We start from the raw sequence: 27,408 nt of genomic DNA on the forward strand, positions 1-27,408 counted from the left end.
TTTTTCTATATTTTACTACTTTTACAAGTAAAAACCTGTCAGTATGGGATGTCTATTCACAATCCCGATACTTCGGTAACGTTTGTGTGGGACTTACAGCAGAGCAAGCGTAGTCCCACGAGATCACACTGTAAATGACAGGTTACAGCGAGATTACGCTTGCTCTGCTGTAATTACCACAGAAACGTTAGTGAAGTGACGGGATTGTGAATAGACATCCCGTCCTGGCTGGAAGGAATGTCTATTCACTGTCTAAACACTTCAGTAACGTTACTGTGTCAGTATAAGATCGCACATAGCGAACAATGCAGGATCCCTATGCGCTGACTAAATGAATGGAGAGAAGTGCATGATGCTGATTGGTCACTGATTGGTCAGCGTCATACACTCCTCTGTACAACGCCCACTTGGTCTAAAGTAAAAACACACACACTTGGTCTAAAGTAAAAACATACCCACATGGGCAATAAAGTCATTAGCATAAAGCTAAAATCGCTCATAACGTGGTAAAAATAGATCGTTTTTCTAAATAAAAAGCACTGCTGTCACCTACATTACAGCGCTGATCTCCTTATGTAGGAGATAGGGCACTTATAATGTGGTGACAGAGCCTCTTTAACTCCTGTACCCACCAGAGGCCTCCTAATGGATATGCGTTCTTAGGAGATATAGGCCCTGCCCACTCTGTCTCATTATAACTGGAGATTACAGGACTACCGTGCAGTTCGATCGTCCGGCGGGGATAATGATTGATAGGCACAGTCCTCTAATGAAGTATATTGCAAAGAGGCTTATAGACATAAATAAATGAGCTCATACTCACATGGCCGTGACTATAGGTTCAATTTTCTTTGTGTAATAGTATAAATCAGGAAAAACTGAATCTAGTGGGTCTCTTTGCTGTCACATACGAATTATTGATAATGTATCAATTACCCCCATAAAATGTATTACGTCCAAATTTAAGAGAATCCAAATTGTCCTAGCAGCAAGTCTTTGGAGTGTGGGTGAAACAAGATTGTCTTAGGCTTTGTTCACATCTGTGTCAGGGCTCAATTCTGATGTTCCATCTGAGATTTCTGTCCGAATGGAGCCCTGACTGACACAAACGGAAACCATTGGTTTCCGTTTCGACTACGCTATTGAAGTCTACTACGCGATTGATTCCGTCAAAACGACGAAACCCTTGCACAATGGAGACAAACTGAAACCATTGGCACCGGATCCGTCACCATTAAAATGGTTCATTCTGATGGAAAGCTCCGTCTGAACGGAGCCTTGACGCAGATGTGACCTTGACCTATAACTCTAGTATTTTAATATCTTCTTTTAAATGGATAATCCAGTCAAAATCTCCTGATAAGTCATAGATACAGGTATTTCCAAGCCTGTTTTTATAGGTTTTTTTAAAAATCTTTTATATGTACTAAAAAGTTTTATATACTAATAGTCACGTTTTTGCTGTAACCACTTGCATCACATTAAACTATTTAAGCCGATGTCGGTTGTAACGACGCATGCTTGGGAAAGGGGGGCGGACCCCTGAAACGTTGTACCAGGCGTAACAAGACGCCGGCTGTTACTTCACGTGCAGTCTCTGCCAAAATCCAAGATCGAAGCTACCCACGAATAATTAAACCTAACTGGACCTTCTAACGGACTAGCACTTTGGATGAAACACTTTTATTTTTATATACACATAACCAAGAAATGTGTGGGAATTTTTCTATTGATGAAAATACATCTTTTGCAAAAAGAAATTGCTCTTAATTTTATTTGTGCTTTGCTATACATACTAGATCTGAGATCAGACTTCACCAGTGTTATAGGAGAGAATATATCTTTGACGTCAGAAGATCATATTGACTGGATTTCTCCAGCATTTTTTAGTTGTGCATTGCATACCTCCTAACTGTCCCGGATCCAGTGGGACATTCCCAGATTTCCTGCCGCATGTCCCAGTGGTATCTTCGTATCACACATTCTGAGCTTAGATACACTATAGGAGCTATACTGACCAATCCGCTTTCGCAGAGCAAATTCCACCCTCCCATCACATTCGAGCAGACTTATCTTGTTGCACAGACAAAAAGCCAATCACAGCCTCCTCAGCAAACCGTATGTGTTTTGTTATGGAAATTCTACACGTGGCTGTTTGAAAACCGTTTATGTGGGATCGGAAAGATGGGAGAAAAGGAGACCCTGAGCCTGTCAAGCGGAAGCCCCTCAGAATGGTGGTGAACCAGGCTGTGCTTGCAGAAAAGAACCCAGGGAGAGTTGCAGCGATAAGTCCCGGGATAGGGTTAATTGTCCTGGAAGCTGAAGGCTATGCATGGGTGATGTCTGGGAGCCACCTACCACCCGAGTAGTGCAGTATTGTGAGTGGTCTTGCGGACATCATGCTGGGTCTCCGCCATTTGTGTCCTGTCAGTATTAGGATTTTTATTTTGCAGTCAATGCCTTTGGGGAAAATGGTGGCAGCACAAAATCCTCTGCTGAGTCGCTGCGAGCCCAAAGTTCTGTGTACTTTCTTAAAAGTACCCTGTCACCAGGTTAGGCCTTGTATTACTGGTTGCACAGTTAAATAGGCCTCAAAATGAGGCTATGTGGGGCCCATTCTATAGCACGCCAATATTAACGAACATAGTTGGTGGCTGCCTCCTCCTCCTATAATCCCCATTTGGTCCACAGAGCAGCGATGTGAGGTTTCATGGGTCACATTGCACATCTCCCAACCATCCCTGATCCAGCGCGACAGTCCTGGATTTCGGGAAGACTGCCGCATGTCCCAATGTCATGTCATTCTTTAAATCCAAGCTCGGTGCCGCGCTGTCATGGCACTCTATCAGGAGTGTGTAGCACTGTGCCAGTATTGCTTAAAGAGGTTCTGTCACCAGATTCTGAAATCCCTATCTCCTATTGCATGTGATCGGCACTGAAATGTAGATAACCGTAACGTTTTGTTTTTTTAAAAAACGTTCATTTTTGGCCAAGTTATGAGCTATTTTATATATATGCAAATGAGGTTTGAAATGGACAACTGGGCGTTTTTTTTTTTCGTTATGTCCAACTGGGCGTGTATTGTGTTTTTAACTGGGCGTGTTTACGTGTATGACGCTGACCAATCAGTGACCAGTCAGCATCATACACTCATCTCCATTCATTTACACAGCAGCGATGTGCAGCCACATAGACAAAGATTAACGTTACTGCAGTGTCCTGAAAATGAATACACATGACCATCCAGCCTTAACGTCATGTGTATTCAGAATCCTGACACTTCTGACTCTTTTCTGTGAGATTTGCAGCAAGGGAAACAAAATCTCATTTACCTCCGAAATCCCACGAGATTTCGTTTCACTTGCTAGAAATCTCAAAGAAAAGAGTCAGAAGTGTCAGGATTCTGAATACACATGACGTCCAGGCTGGATTTCATGTGTATTCATTATCAGGACACTGCAGTAATGTTAATCTCTGTGTATGTGGCTGCACATCGCTGCTGTGTAAATCAATGGAGATGAGTGTATGATGCTGACTGGTCACTGATTGGTCAGCGTCATACACGTAAACACGCCCAGTTAAAAACACAATACACACCCAGTTGGACATAACGAAAAAAAAAACACCCAGTTGTCCATTTCAAAGCTCATTTGCATATATATAAAATAGCTCACAAGTTGGCCAAAAATGAACGTTTTCAAGGATTTCAGAACCTGGTGACAGAACCTCTTTAAAGAGGATCTGTCACCAGTTTAGTGATGCCCAATCTCCTAGCTGATCTAATAGGCACGGTCACACTGATTATGCTAGTGAAAATTGTGTCCCTAAATGTTTATTATTTTAAAAGTTATGAGCATTTTTCTAGATATGCAAATGAGCCTATACTTGACAAATGTGTGTCAACACCAGCGATTCTCCCGAGGTGGAGCTTTCTCACAGCCTCTGATGTCCTATCAGCATGAAGCTGCTGCACACAGTGTGAGAGACTGAGGCTGGAGGGAAGGGGATCACTTCAAATAGCCATATCTTGGGCTGTGGACCACCTAGAACAGCGGTTCTGGTGTCCCATGAAAGAGGAGATTCTAATCTTTCATATGAAACCAAGATCACTCTGTGTTGCTGGGCAGGTAAGGGGGAGAAGCTGTATGCTGATTGGACAGCATCATACAGAAAACATTACACCACCCAGAGTGAAAAGAAAAAAATCTCCTCCCATTTGGCAAGTAGAGCCACATTAACATATTTAGAAAAATGCTCATAACTTTGGAAATAATAAACGTTTTTAAAAATAAAATGACTTTATCAGCATCATAGCGCCTATTAGATTAGTTAGGAGATTGGGAATTAATAAACTAGTAACCGATCCACTTTAAGAAAGCGGGGTGGTGCTGGTGTGTAGCCTGCGGGGACTATGGAATAAGACCACTGCTTTTTTCCCTTAGCCTCGTTAAAGCAGAATGAGAGAGAGTGATGGCGGCTGTCAGGGTAGGCAGGAGCTGCAGCCAGATACCATCTGACTAATAATTTCAGGGGCACTGACACTCTGTTATCCCCATGAACAAGGAGGTCAAAGCTGCAACCTGTCAGACTGCACAGTATAGAAAGTAGGTTAGCGCAGTTTGATAGATTGCAGTTCTGCCCTCCTTGTTCAGGGGAATGCCAGTGTCTGTTCCCCTGGCCTGCTGAAAACTTCTACAAAAGGGCTACCTAATGTTCGTATTTATGTAATAATAATCATATATAATAATGCATATTATTATTATTATTATGACAAATGATCAGGGTGACTAAAAACTACATTGAGCAGAGGCAAGGAGACAAATCCAAAATAAAAAAATCCAAAAATCATCTGTGCAAATCAGAGATGGGGTACAACTTCGAAATGTTCACTGTTACATATCTGCAATCAAAAATAAAACTGTGATGCCACCTAGGGGTTTTAAAGTGTATGTAACCTGCATTTAAATGGGGAAGCGCCCTCGCTAGGTGGAACTGATAAGTCTGAACTCCGTTTTTAGTGATGTAGTTCTTTAATCGTTGTATAACGAACAGTTCTGCAGCTTTCTAATATTCTTTTGTGGAAAGTGGTGGTATTGGCATAATACTAATATCAGGTACTATACCTCCTAGTGATGACGGACTGACAATCTGTGCTGCGATGGGTGCAGGCTGTGTACAAAGTACCTCAAATAGTGACAAGAACTACAAGAAGTCCCGTCAGTTCTTCACAACCCAGAAATACTAAGCCCAGGGGGGCATGTAGCTGGTATGGTTTGTGCTGAGATTATACACTAGTGTTGACACAATGATTTGTGAGGACTATGTTATTACTTGTTATTCATACATTATTCCAGGAATGCACCACATGCAAAATTTTTGTGTCCCCTTACCCAAGGTACCATTGTCCAAAAGGTGAGATGAACTACCCGCCTCAGGTGGTGCCCTGCCAGGACTGCTGGGGCCTGCAATTTAGCCCCCAGCCATGCAGTCATGCACACCATTGGATACATTTGTGCCTTTAGGAATTATTGCACATGGTTGTGCCGCCAGGGATGTTCCAATTAACCCCTTCACTGCCAACGACTACCAAAGATTAGTGTTACATGCAGCGGAATTTTTCTGCTGAGCACAAGCCCCAAAAATCCACAGCAAAATCAGGATGTGTTACCTGCGGGTTTTGCCATGAATTTTCTCCCAGTTTGATGAGGCATTGCAAAGCGTGAAATTTGAGGCCAGATCTGCAGCAAAATTCAGCGACCTATAGGAAATGCCCGGAAATCTGCTTTTTTATTACCAAGTTAGACTATGTTCACACAGTTCTTTGCAGGCGGAATTTCTGCCTCAAAATTCAGTTTGGAAGTTTGAGGCAGATTTTCCTCTCCCTGCACGCCGATTTTCGCAACGTTTTTCGCCCGCGGCCATTGAGAGCCGCCAGCATAAAACGCCGCAAAATACGCTTTCTCTGCCTCCCATTGAAGTCAAAACGCCCGAAGATAGGGCATGTCGCTTCTTTCACCCGCGAGGCGGTTTTACCGCTCGCGGGAGAAAACTGCCCCCGCCTCCCATTGAAATCAACGGGAGGCATTTTCGGTCCGTTTTTGACGAGTTTTTTTGGCGCGGTTTCCGCGTAAAAAAACTCAGTGTGAACATAGCCTAAAGATGCAGCCAGCTGTGACTGCTGCAGGGAGAATGTGGTATATATGCCGCCCTTTGTTAGCGGCTCAAGTTTATGGTGTTCATATGGAAAGAGGTTGTCTTGATTCAAGAACCCCATTAATGATATGAGTGATCAAGAAACAGGGGATGCTTATCAGTAATGTGTTGACATTAGTCAGCTACCTTGAGCACTCCAGCTGTTATAAAACTACAACTCCCAGCATGCCCTGCCAGCCTCTGGCTGGAATAATAAAGCTTTTTGCTGTCGGGGCATGCTGGGAGTTGCAGTTTTTCCAACCGTTGGAGTACCCAAGGTTGCTGACTACTGCATTGGACCGTTGCCGGTCTAGCACTGCTATCATCACCGCAGTCACTGTGTCCCCACATTATAGCAGCCAGTCAAACACACAGTTTTTCCACCATTCTTTCCACTAGGAAGAAGTTACTTATAAAGATCAATCAGCCGTTATTCGCGTGTAATAGCCATCGGCTAGAGTCGGGGCAGAAACCTGGCAACCAAGGTCATTGAATCTGAGATAGTTGGAAGACCTGCTAGCAGCCCATGTAAAATAAACTTCTGTTCTTTTATATAAAACATTGGATAACTTTTCTCTTTACATAAAGTTTAAACTTCAGGCTTTTTTATTACTAAGCGAAGTAGCTCTACACTCGCTGTCTAGCCTATATCAAACCTCTGATCTACTGTTTGAACAATTTTAGTCCTTAGTCCCAGCAGCTTCCTAATGACTCATGTTCAATACTCTTTAGATGATCTATTAACAGGGTTACATAGCAAAAAAACTTCTAAGTTGTTTTGTACAGGAAAATGTAACTTTTTGTCTGCATCTAAATGTCTACAAAGATGCGGTACGGGTACGTTATCATTAACTAGAAAACAGACGTGAGCCTTGTAAACGTTATGATCATTCTCTAATGTTGCTCCTGGATGGTATAATTTCATTCTTTGGGGTTACTTTTCTGAAATGTCAATCGACCTCGCTAGAAAAAGAATTACAATTTAGTCCTGCTTTTTCCCTGTAGTAAGCGCTTATTACTTAAGATGGTTATGGGGATTTAAGGCATTTTCAGACATTTAAATCAGCGGTTGTATTCAATGTGTGATTTATGTAGAGGAGTTTGAAGTTTTTTTTTATCTTTGTCTTTGAAAGGAGCATTTGAAATCCAATATAGAAAAAAAACTGTATATACTGTGTCCCCAGGTTATAGTGATAGTCATGCTAGTGTTCATATATAGGAGAAGATGGTTGTATAAAACTATCTCACCACTCTCTTCAGTCTTTCATCATTTGGTCATTCTGATTTCCAAGTCCTCTGCTTCTTGCCAAAACATTCTGAAATCTGATCTAAAAGAAATGTCAACTTTAACACAATATCTCTGCATACCCGTAGTGTAATTATTATTACATAGCTTTGCAGAATTGAGTGTATTCTGCATGCTACGATAGTTCAAGTAGCCTAGCAACCTTTTGAGTTACCGTCTGGGTGACCACTGTTTGATTACATGTAACTACATGTACTAAGTGGTCACAGGAAGTTCTGTCTGCTATACCAATACATTGAAATCCTGTGATAATAGACCTTTTTTTAGGTCCCTCTCACTGTGGCAAAGGAGAACATTACAGTACTTCAATAAATCCAGGAAAAACATGGAATACATAAAGAAAAATAGAACTGGCAAGAATGGGGGTCTCGAGTCCGTCCCGTCCCCCTCCTTTCCTTATCACTGCAATGAGACCTTTGAATGAAGCGGCGCTGTTCATGCTCGTCGGGCGCTCCATTCAAAGTCTGTGGGACTGACATAAACAGCCAAGTAATGCGCTTGGCTTTTTCTCTCAGTACCATAGAGATTGAATGGAGTGGCACTGTTCATGCTCGTCTTCCCCTCCATTTAAAGCACTCCTTGCAGTGAGGAGGAACAGTGGACTCGAGACCCCAGTTCTAGTGATCGGTGGGGGCCCCCAGCAGTCAGACACTTATCATCTGTCCTGTGGGTAAAAGTGATAAATATAGATTCTGGGATGACCCTTTTAATAACTCGCTCCCTTAAAGGGGTTATGTGGGGACGAAAAGTATTGTCAGTGTACTCACTGCAGTATGTGAGTACATTCACTAATATACATTCCAGTCCCCCGTCGCGCTGATTATGAGCGTTTAATAGATTTTTATAGTTCTGGCGGGGATCGGAAGTCTAGTTACACAGCCTTCTTTGATGATGATACGACTCTTCATCGTCTGACCGACCCCGCTGTACGCTATATAATCTCTGTACTACTTCTACTGTTTGTATATAGAGTAAAGCGGAGCCGGTCACACGACAAAGATTTGCGGTTGTGAAGGAGGACGGTGCAACTAGATATCTGGTTCCCCGCCAGCGCTATAAAATCTATTAAGATCTTATAATCAGTGCAAAGGGGGGACCGGAATGTATATTAGTGAGTGTACTCACATTCTTCAGTGAGTACACGTCTAATACTTTTTAGGACCCACACATTTCATGTCCGTTTTTGCATGTTGTGGTTTTTTTTTTGCTTTTTTTTATTGTAAATTGTTTAAAATAGCCTTACATGCAATTGGAATATTTGATATGGTTGATGTCTGAAGTCGTAACACGATGTTCTAATAGTTAATTTATCAATGAATCAAAAAAGACAAACAAAAAGTTAAAGGCTCCAAATGGCTGAAAATAGCAATTGTGTGGCTCTTTTTATTTTTCTGAGGAAATGAAGACATTTTATTCACCTTGTGCTAGTTCAAAAATAACCTGAACATACTAGGAATTATTTTGATTTCTCACTTTCAAACAAACTTCAACGTATGGTTAGGGATAAACTCTCTTGCAGAAGAAACTTTTATTGATTTCTATTCTATTAAACTCTGCAAAGTGTCATACTCCTGTAATCTGAATAGCACAGGGCAAGTGAGTTTACCGATTTTTCTGAAGTTTTTACCAATTCTGAATTAGGTTGTCAGCGGTTGTCTCCAGCACATCTCCGGCAATTGCAAACACCAAGTCAGGCTGGTTCTGACCTACTGCTGACCTACAGATTATGAGATTTCTAGTTTTGCATTCTGGCAATGATGATAATGGACTAATAATAATTTTCTAATCTGGTATCTGTCCAATGCTGTAAACTGCATATTGTTTAGTAGTGCCAAGATGTGAATACTAATATCCAATGGCATACAAGTGTTGACCCCCAATGGTGAAGCCAGTACTTGAGGGGGTGTTTGTGGCCCCATTTCTCTTCTAAGCAGTACCAGTGCCCATAGCAGGAGGTGCACTGACAAAAGAGGGTCTGCAATTGATAAGTAGAGGGCCCATTTGCTTTTGGTATGGAGCCCACCCTACTCATGGTGTACCTGTGCTTCAATTTATAAATTAAAGAAGTTTCCACGTTCTCAAGACTTGGCTTTTCACTTTAGCATATTGGCTTTCATGATTGTTGGTGCAGTTTTCCATGGACAACTCTGCAAATAGAAAATCAACCCAAGAGTTCATGATGTACAATTGATTTTGTGACACTTTTATTGGTATTGGCCCAATTTTGAGGTTTCATGTGGCTTACAAACCTTGCTTTCAATCTGGCTTTTATGCCTCTCCCACATTCCACAGATTGGAGCTAGGTGCTTAAAAATGTGATGGGGTTTTCCACTGTCTAAAAACTGATGACCACCGGATAGGTCATCAGTATATGATTGGTGCAGGTCCGACACCTGGACCCTGCACCGATCTGGCACTCTGGTTGCCTCCGGGCGCCGGACGATGTTGCCGGAAGCAGATGGCTCCGGTCAAATAATAGCGGCCGAGATGCAGTACTGCAGCTACGCTGCTATTCATGTGAATAGGAGCGGAGCTGCAGTTCCACCGAATGGCCGCTATGCAGTAATTGAAGCCATCTGCTTCCGGCTCCAACTACTGCATTCGGAGCACAGAGGCAGCCGGAGTTGCGGATTGGTGCGGGGTGCGGATGTCTGACGTGCACCGATCATATACTGATGACCGATCTGGTGGATAGGTCATCCGTTTTCATAAAGTGGACAACCCTTTTAATCATTTGCAAATCTTAGTGACACCTGCTACTTTATCAATTTGCATAACCTTACGGCTTGCCCATCTTGGTGTTGCAATTTCAATGTTGAGGAGTGTATACATGGGATATATTTCAGGGAATTACTTGCAGTGCTGTTTGGACAGAACCTGTTCATATTCACATATTTTGTAACATTGAATAGGGGGGTGGTATACAATATTCTAATAAATTATTCGAACATTGACCGTTCATTGCATTGTCATTTAAGAATCTTGACCACTTGTCTCTAGCAAATGAGTTTTTTATGTTTTTTTTTGTTTTTTTCTAACCAAAGCGGTATTAAACAGTAATTTATAAATGCCTTACACCTATTCTTGTATATATTGTTTATTTGCAGGATTGACTTGGACAAAGCGAAATCCACAGGAGAATGGAAAGCTGTGCACGATTTCTATTTAACCACGTTTGATTCGTTCCTGGAATTAAATGCTGCATTCAAGGTAATCTAGAACATTCTGTGTAAGCCTTTTATTAGCATGGTGAATAATGGTTTATAAAGATTATTCCACTCTGGTATGTAAAAGGACTCCAGTGTGAGAAACTACAAAAATAGCACATTGTTTTACATGATTTACAGAGCATTGTCCTTAAAATAAAATACCTAACACATATGTCACTAAGTTGTCCTCATGTGCTGTTCTTCTACATGCGACTCCAATTCCACCAAGTGTCAATCGCTAATGGCATTGTAAGGCTGGTTGTACATTGTGCGTTTTTGTAAAGATGCATGTGTTGTTGTTTTTTGGTTTTTTTAAACACCCGTTCATTTTTACAAATCGATTTCAGCTGAAACAGTTTGTACAACGCGTGGGTAATTAAAAAGCGTTTTTCAGATGCATTTTTCTTTCAAGCGTTTCAAAACGCAACAATAACACACATTGTGAACCCAGCCTTACAGTGCCCCTTAGTTTGTTTGTTTTTTACCCAGTTTTCTGCAAATTCTGAATGGCCATAACACTGCAAACCCTGCTGTACCCTGCCGCCTTGTCCTATAAATCTTCATTGAGATTCTGCCCTTTTGTTCATGAACCTGGAAGATCAGGATGAACAATCCTATACGTTTCATGCAAATAATAATGTTTGAAACCGTGTTGGAATTGTGAAAGGGCAGATAAAAGAACTAAAACAACTGGGCACACCCATGCTTCATAGAGACTACTACATGAAAGGCACAGACGTACTTTTCAGTGTCTAACGGAATCTAGTTTAAATTTGGTCGGACACAACCTTTTTACAACAGGTACCCGAGTGCAAAATGTAACATGTCCATTGTTGTGTCTTGTTTGCAGAGAGATGTGAATGCCTCTCTTAACACTCTTGAAGATTCCAGAATCAATACAAAGTTTTTGAACACTGTCTATGATGCCTTATTGACTACAGTAAGTATCAGAAATCAAAGTTCCAATGCCGACCGTAATAATAGTCAGGGTAGAAAAGTAATAACGTGTGAGGATCCAATTATGGATCTCTATAGTAGTGGTGCAACGCTGGTAAAAGTGGGCATGCACTTGTGCCAGCTCTAATGTCCTTTGTACTGCCACTTTCCATCGAAAAAAGTTAATATTCCTAGTTATTATAGAAACCCTATGAAAAAAGAAATCAAAAACAACCCCATAATTTGGCCGTATGGCAACCATACCATATGTCAGGTAGTCTTAACCATTGCTTTCAGTGAAAAGCTTGCAAGTTGCAAAATCTTACGATGACCTGGGGTAAGGTGGGGGATTATGAAGAGATAAAATAAATGTTAGATTATAAACTAAGATCATTTACTAATAAGAATACAAAAGTTTAGTTCATACTATGACATCCTTAGGGTATGTTCCCACACACCGGATACTCTGCAGATTTTCTGCAACAAAAAAAATCTGCATCGGAATCTCAAAAAACGCTGGTAAGTCGATCACAGAAATCCACACCAAATAGTGCGTTTTGCCTGCTCATGTTGCTGCGGAAACGCTGTGGTTTTACCTGAGGATTTATTGTTAAACATGGAGTATAGCAAAGTATAAATGCAGCTGCGGATTTTCAGCTGTTCTTACTACATTTCTGCTGCGTAAGCAACGTACAAACCGCAGCAACACATCTGTTCCAGAATTGATGCTCCCCATTCAAGTCTATGGACCAAAGACGCAGCATCTCCGCAAAGAACACGCAGCATAAATTGACATGCTGCGGATTTAAAGTTGCATCGCGGATCACTTTCCGCACTACTTTTCTGCATTTTTTTCTTGCAGTGTGGGCATGAGATTTTATAAATCTCGTTCACTTTGCACCTACCAAAAATGCTGTGGAGTTTCCGCACAGAATTCTGTTGCTTAAATTCTGGAGCTCTTAGGCTGGATTCATACAGGACAGCAATGCTGTGGATTTTCCTTGCGGATTACCATGCGGATTTGAACAAATCTCATCCACATGCTGCTGAACACTTTCTGGACGGAAATCCAGCCAGTCTGGGTTTCCGCAACGGAATTCTGATTGACAGTTCTGAAGCATTTAAAGTAGCAGCAGAGTGAATGAGATTTAGAAAATCTCATGCCCACGCTGCAGAAAAAAAGCACAGACAAGTTGTGCGGAAAGTGTTCTGTGGTGCGATTTTCAAATCTGCAGAATGTTAATTTATGCTGCGGATTTTGCGCGCAGATGCTGCGTGTTTGGCCCATAGACTTCACTGGAGAGCATAAATTTTGCAACAGATTTGTTTTGTTGCGGTCTTTACAGCATTTATGTAGTGGAAACGCAGTAAAAACCGCTGAAAAACCACATGTGCACATACAGTTAGGTCCAGAATTATTTGGACTGTGACACAATCTTCATAACTTGGGCTCTGCTGCCACCACATTGGATTTGAAATGAAACAACTGAGATACAATTGATGTCTAGACTTTCAGGTTTAGTTCAAGGGGTTGAACAAAAATATCCTGTGAAACGTTTAGGAATTGCAACCATTTTTCTACACAGCCTCCTCATTTCAGGGGCTCAAAAGTAATTGGACAAATGAACATAACTATAAATAAAAAAAAATATTTTAATACTTTTAGTAGTCTGGAACCCATGGACATCACCATACGCTGGGTTTACTAATTTGTGATGCTTTTTCCACGGCCTTTACTGCCGCGTCTTCAGTTGTTGCTTGTTTGTGGGTCTTTTTGCCTTAAGTTTTGTCTTAAGCAAGTGAAATGCAGCTCGATCGGGTTGAGATCTCTCATTTCTTTGCCTTAAAAAAACTCCTGGGTTGCTTTCGCAGTATATTTTGGGTCATTGTCCATCTGTCCTGTGAAGCGACGTTCAATCAACCTGCTGCATTTGGTTGAATCGGAACAGAAAGTAAATCCCTGAAGACTTCAGAATTCATCCGGCTGCTTCTGTCTTCAGTCACATCATCAATAAACACTAGTGACCCAGCGCCTTTGGCAGCCATGCATGCCCATGCCATCACACAGCCCCCACCATGCCATCACACTGCCTCCACCATGTTTTACAGAGGATGTGGTGTGCTTTGGATCATGAGCCATTCCAAGCCTTCTCCATATTTTCTTCCTCTCATCATTCTGGTACAGGTTGATCTTAGTTTCATGCTGTTCCAGAACTGGGCGGCTTCTTTACATGTTGTTTAGCAAAGTCTAATCTGGCCTTTCTATTTTTGAGGCTGATTAATGGTTTGCACCTCGTGGTGAACCCTCTGTGTTTGTTCTCATGAAGTCTTCTCTTTATGTTTATCACATAGTGTACATTATATTTACCTTAAATAGGTTCTTTATATGACCATTTTAATATATACATAGGTTTTGATATCCCTTGGGGAATGTAACACGCTAATATTGTCTCAGCATATAACATGTTAATATTGTCTCAGCATATAACATGTTAATATTGTCTCAGTATCCTCTGATGAATCTGTCCACCCGTGTGCTCTATTTATATATTTAACTACCTCCTTCTTATCGGAGTCTGTTCTGTGCGCTTACGTCAGGGGGAGAGGTTTTGCTTCCTTCCGATTGGTGCGTCTATATCGGAGTGGGCGCGGCTCTCCGGCATCAGACGCCGCCGACCCGCTCCCACTCTGATGACGCATGACCGGAAGGGCATTAGCGGCCATCTCCATGCCTGGCGCATGACGCCGACATCACAACCTTACTAAATTATACAACCTGATGCACACGATTGGACAGAGGATTCTTTAAAAGGGTGACCTCCGCTGGAGAGACGCCACCCCCGGACGAAGGCATCCCGCCGAAACGCGCGTCGGGTCTGACGATCTCTCTTGGCAGAGATATCACTATGGGTATGTGACTGGCTGTATTTCTTTTCCCATGCTGCTTTGTCTAAACAATACTCACCTAGGCTGGGTTCACACGACCTATTTTCAGACGTAAACGAGGCGTATTATGCCTCGTTTTACGTCTGAAAATAGGGTTGCAATGCGTCAGCAAACATCTGCCCATTCATTTGAATGGGTTTGCCGATGTACTGTGCCGACGACCTGTAATTTACGCGTCGTCGTTTGACAGCTGTCAAAAGACGACGCGTAAAATTACAGCCTCGTCAAAAGAAGTGCAGGACACTTCTTGGGACGTTTTTGGAGCCGTTTTCTCATAGACTCTATTGAAAACCGCTCCAAAAACGGCCGAAAAAACGGCGCGAAAACGCAGCGAAAAACGTGAGTTGCTCAAAAAACATCTGAAAATCCGTATTTTCAGACTTTTTTGGCTCAGCGTGTGAACATACCCTTAGAGTGATATTTATTTACAATGGCTTTGCTTTCTAGCGACATCATGTTTTTCGGCATAAGATTGTCAGTATCTTTTTCAACATAGACTCTATTATTAAACTTACATTGTCATACTTATTGCCATATTTCAAATGTCACTCTTTGCATTATCGCTTTGAGTGTATAATTAATCAGTCTATTTGCCTCAATATAGCAGCTATACATTGTTCACATGTGTAATCTCACCCATTTTTGTACATATTTCTCTTGCATTAGATGAACGTTTTTATTCATGCTTTGCATGACTCCTCTTTTAATATTTGTGATTTGTTTCAATAAAGTTTGTAATTTTTTCTTTGTCATATATGCTGTGTTAATTGTACCCCACACTTTATAGGCTCCCATCATTCTGGTACAGGTTGATCTTAGTTTCATGCTGTTCCAGAACTGGGCGACTTCTTTACATGTTGTTTAGCAAAGTCTAATCTGGTCTTTCTATTTTTGAGGCTGATTAATGGTTTGCACCTTGTGGTGAACCCTCTGTATTTGCTTCCATGACGTCTTCTCTATATGGTAGAGTTAGATATTGATGCACCTACTTCCAGGAGAGTGTTCTTAGCTTGGGTAGATGTTGTGAAGGGTTTTTCTTCACCATGGAAAAGATTCTGCGATCATCCACCACTGTTGTCTTCCGTGGACGTCCAGGTCTTTTGGAGTTCTCGGTGCGCTCTTTTTTTCAAGAATGACAGGGGCCCCCGAGCTATTTGCTTGGGGGACACATGGTCGCACGAGCCCCAAAATATGTGTTTTATTGGTGTTTAAGTCTCATATGTAGCATGGATTTGTGTTTGTGTATTTCCCCCCCTTTCCCCTCTTTTTTCCATATGTAATAGAATGGTACTTACCATACTGACGTCCCCTATGTAAGCTGTACAGGTGGTACGAGCGGGTTCCAGTTGTTTCTATCTCCAGGCAGATGTTTCCTGGTGAACAGCTGATTGGACGAGGTCAGCTGGGCTAATTGCACGAGCAGGTTCAAGAATCTTCTATCTCCAGGCAGTTTTTCTCCTAGGTACAGCTGATTGGCCATTTGAATTCCAAAAGGCGGGAATCTGATCTATAAATTAGTGAGTTTCTTCGTGGTCAAGCGGTCGTCTGGAGCCTGGACCGTCGCCCACCCACCCTCCCTTATGTCTGAATTTCCCTCCTGTCATGATGTTTGTTAGAGGGATTTTGTCACCCAGCTAATGCTGAGTGGACTTGGTCTTTTATTATAAAAGCTGGATTTTTTTTATTGGTTTTCTTGATTTTTTTATTTATTGTTATTTCTATATTTTAAATATTATGGATTTTATGTTACCCTTAATAAACATTGTGGCCTTTTTATTATCCAATGATTCTATTGTCTGTGATTTTTATTAGTTTGTTATTTTTGTGGGGTCTGTGCTACCATGTACCAAACTGTTGATTTGGCCACTCCTAACATTTGTGCTATCTCTCTGATGGATTTCTCCAGATTAACGATGGTCTGTTTCACTTGCATTGAGAGCTCCTTTTACCTCATGTTGTGGGTTCACAGCAACAGCTTCCAAATTCAAATGCCACACCTGTTATCAACTCCAGACCTTTTACCTGCTTAATTGATGATGGATTAACGAGGGAATAGCCCATGTGGCCCATTAAATAGCTTTTGAGATAATTGTCCAATTACCTTTGGTCCCATGAAAAAGAGGCCGCTACATACAGTGAAGGAAATAAGTATTTGATCCCTTGCTGATTTTGTAAGTTTGACCACTGTCAAAGACATGAACAGTCTAGCATTTTTAGGCTAGGTTAATTTTACCAGTGAGAGATAGATTATATATAAAAAAAAAAAAAACAGAAAATCACATTGTCAAAATTCTATATATTTGCATTGTGCACAGAGAAATAAGTATTTGATCCCTTTGGCAAACAAGACTTAATACTTGGTGGCAAAACCCTTGTTGGCAAGCACAGCAGTCAGATGTTTTTTGTAGTTGATGATGAGGTTTGCACACATGTTAGATGGAATTTTGGCCCACTCCTCTTTGCAGATCATCTGTAAATCATTAAGATTTCGAGGCTGTCGCTTGGCAACTCGGATCTTCAGCTCCCTCCATACGTTTTCGATGGGATTAAGGTCTGGAGACTGGCTAGGCCACTCCATGACCTTAATGTTCTTCTTTTTGAGCCACTCCTTTGTTGCCTTGGCTGTATGTTTCGGGTCATTGTCGTGCTGGAAGACCCAGCCACGAGCCATTTTTAATGTCCTGGTGGAGGGAAGGAGGTTGTCACTCAGGATTTGACGGTACATGGCTCCATCCATTCTCCCATTGATGCGGTGAAGTAGTCCTGTGCCCTTAGCAGAGAAACACCCCCAAAACATAATGTTTCCACCTCCATGCTTGACAGTGGGGATGGTGTTCTTTGGGTCATAGGCAACATTTCTCTTCCTCCAAACACGGCGAGTTGAGTTAATGCCAAAGAGCTCAATTTTAGTCTCATCTGACCACAGCACCTTCTCCCAATCACTCTCAGAATCATCCAGATGTTCATTTGCAAACTTCAGACGGGCCTGTACATGTGCCTTCTTGAGCAGGGGGACCTTGCGGGCACTGCAGGATTTTAATCCATTACGGCGTAATGTGTTACCAATGGTTTTCTTGGTGACTGTGGTCCCAGCTGCCTTGAGATCATTAACAAGTTCCCCCCGTGTAGTTTTCGGCTGAGCTCTCACCTTCCTCAGGATCAAGGATACACCACGAGGTGAGATTTTGCATGGAGCCCCAGATCGATGTCGATTGACAGTCATTTTGTATGTTTTCCATTTTCTTACTATTGCACCAACTGTTGTCTACTTCTCACCCAGCGTCTTACTTATGGTTTTGTATCCCATTCCAGCCTTGTGCAGGTCTATGATCTTGTCCCTGACATCCTTAGAAAGCTCTTTGGTCTTGCCCATGTTGTAGAGGTTAGAGTCAGACTGATTAATTGAGTCTGTGGACAGGTGTCTTTTATACAGGTGACCATTTAAAGAGGCTCTGTCACCAGATTTTGCAACCCCTATCTGCTATTGCAGCAGATAGGCGCTGCAATGTAGATTACAGTAACGTTTTTATTTTTAAAAAACGAGCATTTTTGGCCAAGTTATGGCCATTTTTGTATTTATGCAAATGAGGCTTGCAAAAGTACAACTGGGCGTGTTGAAAAGTAAAAGTACAACTGGGCGTGTATTATGTGCGTACATCGGGGCGTGTTTACTACTTTTACTAGCTGGGCGTTCTGATGAGAAGTATCATCCACTTCTCTTCAGAACGCCCAGCTTCTGGCAGTGCAGATCAGTGACGTCACTCACGGGTCCTGCATCGTGTCGGCCACATCGGCACCAGAGGCTACAGTTGATTCTGCAGCAGCATCAGCGTTTGCAGGTAAGTAGCTACATCGATTTACCTGCAAACGCCGATGCTGCTGCAGAATCATCTGTAGCTTCTGGTGCCGATGTGTCCTCGCTCGTCTGACACGATGCAGGACCTGTGAGTGACGACACAGCGTGATCTCTCGAGAAGCTGGGCGTTCTGAAGAGAAGTGGATGATACTTCTCATCAGAACGCCCAGCTAGTAAAAGTAGTAAACACGCCCCGATGTACGGACATAATACACGCCCAGTTGGACTTTTACTTTTCAACACGCCCAGTTGTACTTTTGCAAGCCTCATTTGCATAAATACAAAAATGGTCATAACTTGGCCAAAAATGCTCGTTTTTAAAAAATAAAAACGTTACTGTAATCTACATTGCAGCGCCGATCTGCTGCAATAGCAGATAGGGGTTGCAAAATCTGGTGACAGAGCCTCTTTAAGACAGCTGTCTTTAGTGCAGGCACCAAGTTGATTTGGAGCGTGTAACTGGTCTGGAGGAGGCTGAACTCTTAATGGTTGGTAGGGGATCAAATACTTATTTCTCTGTGCACAATGCAAATATATATATATAATTTTGACTATGTAATTTTTTTTTATATAATCTATCTCTCACTGGTAAAATTAACCTAGCCTAAAAATTCTAGACTGTTCATGTCTTTGACAGTGGGCAAACTTACAAAATCAGCAAGGGATCAAATACTTATTTCCTTCACTGTATTAAAGAGCTGTAATTCCTAAAAGCTTCCTCAAATTAGGATGTGAATACCCTTAATTAAAGCTGAGAGTCTGCACTTGAAGCCCATATTGATTATATAACTGTATATTCAATATGTTTTGGTAAACAGCTAAAATGCCAAAACTTGTCACTGTCCCAATAATTCTGGACCTAACTGTATACTCTGCTATAATCAATGTTTAACATTAATTCCGCTTGTAAATCCACAGCGTTTCCCCAGCATTATGCGCAGCAAAAACGCACTATTTGCTGTGGATTTCTGTAACCGATTTATCAGAGTTTTTTTTTTTTTTTTAGATTCCGCTGCAGAGTTTCTGTTGCAAAAAATCTGCAGCATATCCTGTGTGTGGGAACAAACCCTTAGGGCTTCTCCACACGTAACGGAATTTCTGCAGAAAATTTCTTCAGAATTTCCATTTAAAACTAGCAGACCTTGAACTGCGAAAAAAACCGCACCATTTCCTGCGTTTTGTACAAGTCTGCGAGATAGTGACAACTCCTCTGAAAAACGCAGCAATTCAGTTCACTTTCTGCAGCAAGAATCGACATGCTACGGTACGAAAAATACGCACCGCAGATGGATTTCAGGACGGAGATTTTACGCAGAGTGTGGATGAGATTTGTTATATCTCACCCACTTAGCTGCTACTGTATTCCGCTGTGTATTTTTAGTCTGCAATTCTGTTCCGTGTGGAGAAGCCCTTGGGTTGAGAATACATGGCATGGTAGCCATATGCTTCCGAAGTCACGCCCACATGGCTGCATGTTTAGCTATGAAAACAGGGGTATTGCCGTCAAAATAGTGCCTCCATTCGCCACCATATGTGGACTGCCGTGTCGTGTTTTGATCATCCTAAGGATGTCATACCATTAACAAAACTTTTGTATTCTTATCAGTAATTGGTGCAAAATATTATATACAGCTGCCATCAGTTAGGGAGCCTTGTACAGGGGCCCTCGAGCAACCTGTGGCTCCCAAACCAGTGATAGGAGAATGCTTTTCTGGGTGGATTAATATTGATGGGGAAACTGCCGTTATATGACCTTATGAGTAATAACTTTGGAGTGGAGGGGGACTTGTTCCATATGTTAAACAGTCATTGATAAAGTATTTTTTATTTTTTTTAGACTCCAGATATCCAGAAAACAGTACTGAAAGGAATAATTAACAGTCTCTTAAGGGAATGGAAAGGGTAAGATCTACTGCTGTACATAGTATATACCATGTTTGGAAACGATATGGCTTTTTTTGAGTTCATTGTGGACTGCTGAAGAATGTATTTTGTACTACTGTTAGTAGGTTCACCTTTTAGTGTAGCAAATCAAACCCCTAATATATGTTTAGTACCCGAGTCGCTCCCTTTAATAATAATAATAATAATAATAATAATAATCTTTATATAGTGCCAACATGTTCGGCAGCACTTTACAATTCAGGAGGTACATTGCACAGAAAATATCAGATATTACATATTTACAAAACGAATTTACAATTCAAACAATAGGTGTGAGGACCGTGCCCGTAAGAGCTTGCAAATGCTTGCGTACAATGGTCCAGCCATCTTTTATATATATATATATATATATATATATATATATATATATATGGGGTAGTACACCTAAAGCTGCATGAGCCGGTCACCAGCCAGTATCCGTGTATGACGGACATCAAGTTCATTAGGCTGCAAGGAGTGTGGGGGATACTGCTGAAAGAGGGGGTCAAGTTCTCATGACTAATGTAAAAGGGGGCCATGGAAAGGAGTCAGATTAGGGAATGTTATAGGCCTGTCTAAAAAGAGGTGTTTTCATGGCACGTTTAAAACTGCAGATATTGGCAATTAATCTGGTTGTCTGTGGTAGCGCATTCCAGAGGACTGGTGCAGCACGAGAAAAGTCTTGGAGACGGGAGTGGGAGGTTCGGATTATGGAGTATTTTAATCTAAGGTCGTTGGTAGAAAGTAGAGCGCGAGTAGGGTGGTAGACTGAGATGAGGGAGAAGATGTAAGGAGGTGCAGCACTGTGGAGAGCTTTGTGGGTGAGAGTAATAAGTTTGAATTTAATTCTTAAGGTTATGGGAAACCAGTGCAGTGACTGGCACAGGATAGAGGCATTGGTGTGGCGGTTGGTCAGAAAGATGAGCCTGGCTGCTGAATTAAGGACAGATTGGAGAGGGGAGAGTTTAGTGAGTGGAAGACCGACTAGTAATGAGTTACAGTAATCAAGACGAGAGTGAATCAGAGCAACAATGAGAGTTTTGGAAATTTTCCACAGTGAGAAAAGGGCGGATTCTGGAGATGTTTTTGAGGTGACATTGACAGGAGTGTGGAAGTGATTGGATGTGTGAAGTAAAGGAAAGATCTGAGTCAAAAATAACCACAAGACAGCGTAACTTGGTGAACTAGGTGAGAAAAGCCAAGTAGATAAGAAATAATGCCAGTCCCTATGATCTGGGCTCTAAATATGGTATGAAACATAGGAAATGCTGTGGAAACCAGGTGACTTAAAATTAAGGGGTTTCTGAAGCCGGACTTGTTGAGATCAGCTGATCGCCAGTCCGGTCTCGAGACACAACTTTAACTGGCTGGAGGATTTTTGTCCACATGATGAAATATTTGGTATGGCTAAATCCATTTGGGGCAGCCAGTTTTGTCATGAAGCGTTTGTAGCCCGTTTATTGTCTAGTATAGTGTATCAGGTACATTTTTTAATATATATATATTTGTTTTCTCAGACTAAGAACTAAAGATGACCTCAGGTCCTACTTTATCCTGATGCAGGTAAAACCTCCAAGTACTTAGTTCAACACTATCCAAATGTTTTTGATTTTGAAACCAAGATCTGAAGATTGTTGACTGTTTTTCGTCTTTTTAGAATCCACAATTCAGCAGTACATCTACTTATGTAATCTACGCTCATCTACTAAGACAAATCGCCAGCCTGTCCGATGCCGACCACAATTTATTAATTCACTGGTTCAAAAAGTAAGACATGTTCTTATTTGGAAATGACAGCCTGCAACATTCAATACATTACAGAATAGCGTACAGCAAGGGCACAAGTCAGCCAATCATCTCCGTGAAATGGACATTTTCTCCCTTTCAACATTTTACTTCTATTTACTCATATGAAAGACCAGGACATATCTGAGGAGATTATAATTTGTTCCATGACAGATGAGAAAATGAGTTTATAGTCCATTATATTATTTTAATTAAATGGGTATTTCGGTTACAGCAAATATAGGTTATTCTTTGTTTTCTTTGTCAAATTTATACAATTTTCTAATATATTTTCTCTATTAATTCCTCATGGTTTTATTCAATGGTAACCTTAATTGTTTATCACATGACCAGGACAGATTTGTATCCCCTGAAAGAAATCTATTAAGGTTCTTATTGAATGACTGAAAGCAGATCTATTGAAAACCGTGAGGAATTGATACAGTACATATATTGGACAATTGTATAACTTTTCATTATAAAATATATAAGCTTTATTTGCTGAAACCATAATGCGCCTTTAAGCTTAATATTGGCAGAAGTCATATGTATACCATGAAAGGTGTGGTGTTAGACAACCTCTGTCCATATTCCCTGTTAAGATACATAAAGCTGATAGAGGGGGATCCTACATGGAGAGACTTCCTCTAAGGGTATGTTCACACGCTTACTAAAAAATGTCCAAAAATACGGAGCTGTTTTCAAGGGAAAACAGCTCCTGATTTTCACCCGTTTTTTTTTTTAGCAACTCGCGTTTTTTTTTACGGCTGTTTTTCTATAGAGTCAATGAAAAACGGCTCAAGAATTGACATTCACTTCTTTTTCGCGGGCGTTTTTTTACACGGCCGTTTTTAAAAACTGTCGCGTAAAAAAACGGCCCGTCGGATCAGAACGCCGTTTTTCCCAATGAAATCAATGGCCAGATGTTTGGAGGCATTCCGTTTACGGCCCAAAAAATGGCCGGAAATAAGCCGTGAGCCATATCAAGAGCAACGCTCTCCTCAGAGGTGTAACTTAGGCGCCACTGCAAAATCTGTAACCGTGCCCCCCACCCATTAAAATACTGGTGTTTTCTTCTGTGGCAGAAGAGTCTTTTGGCCCCCTCATGCACCAGGTCAGGGGTGTGACTGTTACCTCGGCACCCCCTTTAGCTACACCCCTGTTTCTTCTCTGGAGGATCACTAGCACCCATTCAAAGTAATTGCTATTGATTATTTTAAAGAGGACCTGTCATTAGTTCTAACATCCAATTTACATATAATACCTTTAGCCTACTCTCTCCCTGTTTCCATAGTCTTTTTTTTTTTTTTTTTCTGCTCCCCCCATTCCTAAGTAAATGTCCCCTGTTCTTTTGGTGCCCGATATGATAATTCACTGTAGTTAGTCAATGGAGTGTGAATCTCCCCGGGGGAGCCATCTTCACTTCCTCTGACTGTATCCAATCAGCACGAGACAGCTTGTGACCAGCCTTGCTCAGCGTGAGCTCGCGAGACCACGCTGGGAGAAGACTTCTCATCGAGCACATTTGTCATAAGCTGCCTCGCGCTGATTGGACAGCGTCCGAGGCAATGAAGATAATTTTACCCTGGGAGATTCACTGTTGTTCACGCCCTGTAGGCTCACTATAATGACTTACCATATTGGGAACCAAAGCACAGGAAACATTTACTCAGGAACAGGGGGGACCAGAACAAAAAAAGGCAATTGAAACGGGGAGGGAGCGGGCTAAAAGTAATATATGTTAATTGAATGTTAGGACCTATTGACAGGTCCTATTTAAGCGCATGCTGTACAAAACTTTGTATTCCTGGTTGAGGTGTGAGATGACCGCCATCATCTATTGTAAATAATGAAACCCATTCATTTCAGGTGGCACCTTGCACTGTTTCTTTTTCTATGCAGCGGTGTGGGATGACTGATCGGTTTATAATATTCTTGTTCACAGTAGTTTGGGCTGTTTGCAAATAACACATGTTGTCTCTCTATGGTTAATATGTATGACATCCATATTGCAGAATTAGATTTTTATGTTGCTTATTTAACATTTATTTTGTCTTCATTATGTTTTCTATTGATCAGGATGTCACAGAAGCGTTTTAAGCAACTAGTCGACCGATTGTTACAGTTTGTCTCCTTGCGCCTCTTCCCTTCAAAGCCTGAAGAGTTTCCACCTCTTGCAAAATGTACATGGTGGATTCCATCTGCAACCAAAGTCTTAGCATTACTAAGTAAGTCCACAAGATATCTTGATTAAATGATGATGTAAAATTTAGTAATTGAACTAAAAAAAGGGATTGTTTGACATGGACCTCATACTGTTGAGCTGGTGGTCACAAAATAATGTCTCTATAAAGGTTAAGGAATTTTTTTTTTTAGTCAAGGGTAGAAAATCACACATACATTAATCAACAATAACACCCCTAATAACCCACCACCCATAAAGAGAGAAGTCCAAAGAGATAAACAGTCCATAAAATGAAACAGGTTAACAATGATCACAATTATGTACGGCCAGAAGTCAATGAGGTGGTATAATACAAACGTTACATGGATAACCATTGTCGTAAATCACTTGGCAGAAATAAGAAATAACAGGAAAATACATCAAAAGTTAATTTTCAGCCAAACATTTATGCAATGTCACCAGAAACAGAATGATGATACAGAACAGAACCTATCCGATCATGTATTAAATTGTTAGAAAAGATATTTATCCAAGGTCCCCATATATCTTAAAATTTAGACATCACTTTTCTTCTTTATGTGTACCCCTTTTTCCAATCTGATTATGCCAATCTTATTAGATAAATTAGCTGCTTTGCTGTGAATGGTTAACCTGGGACATGTGGTTCTTCCAGGTGTAAACCTCCGTCTGAAGTCCGTGCTACCATGTCGGATGTTCAGTCACCCTTTAAAACAAACGCAACAAAGTGCAGCACAGCATGGTTCTATTCTCCACAAAATGGGTTAAATGTAATACCCACAAGGTACAGAAATATTAACATCTCATATACTATAGCACGAGGCACGCCAAGTCTCCTGCCGGACCCCGGGTTTCTTTACAACTTTTGGATTCATCTGGAGCATGCAAAGAAAATCTTGTCCAGCTATTGCACGGCGTTGGCAAGGTCTTCTGGACAAGGCCTCTGTGCCTGCTCCGCCAGGCATAAGGAGCGTGCGCTTAGTTGTACTTAAATTTGTCTTGGCTTTCCATTCCCTAACAGTGGGAAGACAAGAGTAAAATATATTCGGGCATCAATTCTGTGCAATAAATCTGGTGTCTTCTACACCCTATGAAATAGCAATAATTGGGATAGACTTTGGGCCTTACACAAGGATATTTTAGTCCAGTAGGTCACTCCACTGCTTCTCCGACAAGGGACCGACATCCGGCTCCCACTTAGGTTTTGAGACAGCAGATGCCTGTTCCGGTGTCACTCCTAGGGCTTCCGGTGTCTCTATGGCAACACTAGTCTCCACAGTAATAATTTTTTCTAAGTTCGGTATAAAATGCATGACTAAGCTGTAAATATGGATCGAAACGTATGTGGGGGATGTTAAATTCTATCTACATTTGCTAAAACTCTTCATTGTCCCTCCATCCTGTATCTAGCCAATAGTATGGATCCCCCCTCCCTCCTAGCAGCCAACTCCTCCAGTTTACAGATCTCAAGCAAATTAGGGTTATGCAATATAGGGGTAAAATGTGTTCAACCTGTGAGACCCCGAAGCGCCTTGGCCTTATCTTACACCTTATATATTGTAACAAAGCTTGCGTTGCAATGAGTGTTTATTTTTACTCTAGAGATGGAGGAGGGGTAAGCTATTTCACAACACCTCTTTTGGTGGGCAAGATTAACCAAATTTTTTTTTTTCTTCCAAGAAAGAAATGCGTAAGGGAAAAAGGATACTAAAGGGCATGAAAAGAGATAATCTGTTCACCCATTTCAATCTTCCCAGGATATTTTCCTTTGGTTAGCTTGGTGGGTACTACAGATTGGCAGCATAATATTAACAAAATATAAATTCTGCCACTTTAACAGTAAAATCGTCACAGAATGCTTATGCTTTATGGAAAGATGGACATGTTACATACATCAGATACATTTTTGCCAAACCAGCCTATTTTGGTGTGTTAAGCCAACAATCTAATTTGTGTTAGGGCCACCTGAACGTCCTCCCACATCTGATGGTCAGAACAAACCGATCAAATGTGGTTTCCTTATTCAGTGGGATCCAATCTCCACTTGGTTTATTAAAAAAAGAATGGTCATCCCTCCTGACAAGTTTGTTTTAGTAAATAATTGTATACCCAATAAAATAACAATTCTGGTGCATCTTTAGAACTCTACTTTTGAACTGTTCCTCTGTTGTTCCTCCTAGAAATGTATGGATAAATTGACAACTGGCTGTTACCAGTTGGGGGTGTGTCCCTACACAAACGGACACCGTCCAATCAGTGCTGACAGAGTGAGGCTATTTAGGGACACACCCATTTGACAAGGGAAATGGTAACTCCCGGGTGTCAATTTCTTTATGAATTTCCCAGGGGAATAACAGAAGAATGGGCACAATGCAGATTTCCAGAATTGTTATTTCATGGGAATACAAGTATTTACTAAAATAGACATGTGAGGAGTGGGGACAGGTGCCTGAATTTGCGTTATTTAACAGGCAATCTGTTGCACCATGTCTTAATAAATTCAAGGTTTCCGTTCACGAAGAGGTAAGTCGGCTCTTTAAGTTCCTTGATAGCATGTGACTGCAGTGATAAAATAGAGCAAAACAAGGCATCTGCCTGCAAAAGGAACTTTCAAAGACAGCACATCACTAAAGTGTGATAAATCTGAACATTTCTGTGTCATACACTAGTTGTCAATTCATCTACAGCACCAGAGATGGGGAGGATATAATCTGAAGCAGTATAAATATTAGGATCAGACATACAGTTATATAATACGGTTATGTGTTTGTTCATTAATTGCTCCTAATACTTCACTGTATCTCCCTACAGATGCTGCAAATATGCTTTGTAATCCACCGTTAATTCCTTACACGGACTTCTATAATTCCACGTTGGATCATATTGATCTCATGGAAGACTATCAAACCTGGCAATTCTACGGGAACACTCACAGGTCAGCATTACTTGTTTCTTAATATCTTCTTTGTGTTTTGAGTTAATAAAAAAGTTATGTATACATCCCCGGGTTTGTCTGCTACAGCAAAAACTACTCTTTGTGAGAGGCTATCTT

The 27,408-nt window shown here is 41.2% G+C and overlaps 1 protein-coding gene across 1 annotated transcript in view; it reads left to right on the plus strand.

Annotated features, from left to right (window-relative positions):
• The window catches only part of HECTD2 (HECT domain E3 ubiquitin protein ligase 2), a 90,152-nt gene that overhangs the window by 34,783 nt on the left and 27,961 nt on the right, over positions 1-27,408 (plus strand). Inside the window, exons 4-10 of the mRNA XM_075841252.1 lie at positions 10,606-10,708; positions 11,558-11,647; positions 20,283-20,347; positions 21,886-21,931; positions 22,026-22,135; positions 24,233-24,381; positions 27,168-27,291. Of these exons, the coding sequence (XP_075697367.1) occupies positions 10,606-10,708; positions 11,558-11,647; positions 20,283-20,347; positions 21,886-21,931; positions 22,026-22,135; positions 24,233-24,381; positions 27,168-27,291 (687 nt within the window). The remainder of the gene's footprint in view (positions 1-10,605; positions 10,709-11,557; positions 11,648-20,282; positions 20,348-21,885; positions 21,932-22,025; positions 22,136-24,232; positions 24,382-27,167; positions 27,292-27,408) is intronic.

This window comes from Rhinoderma darwinii, chromosome 11 (assembly GCF_050947455.1).
Source record: "Rhinoderma darwinii isolate aRhiDar2 chromosome 11, aRhiDar2.hap1, whole genome shotgun sequence".
NCBI classification, from domain to species: Eukaryota; Metazoa; Chordata; class Amphibia; order Anura; family Rhinodermatidae; genus Rhinoderma; species Rhinoderma darwinii.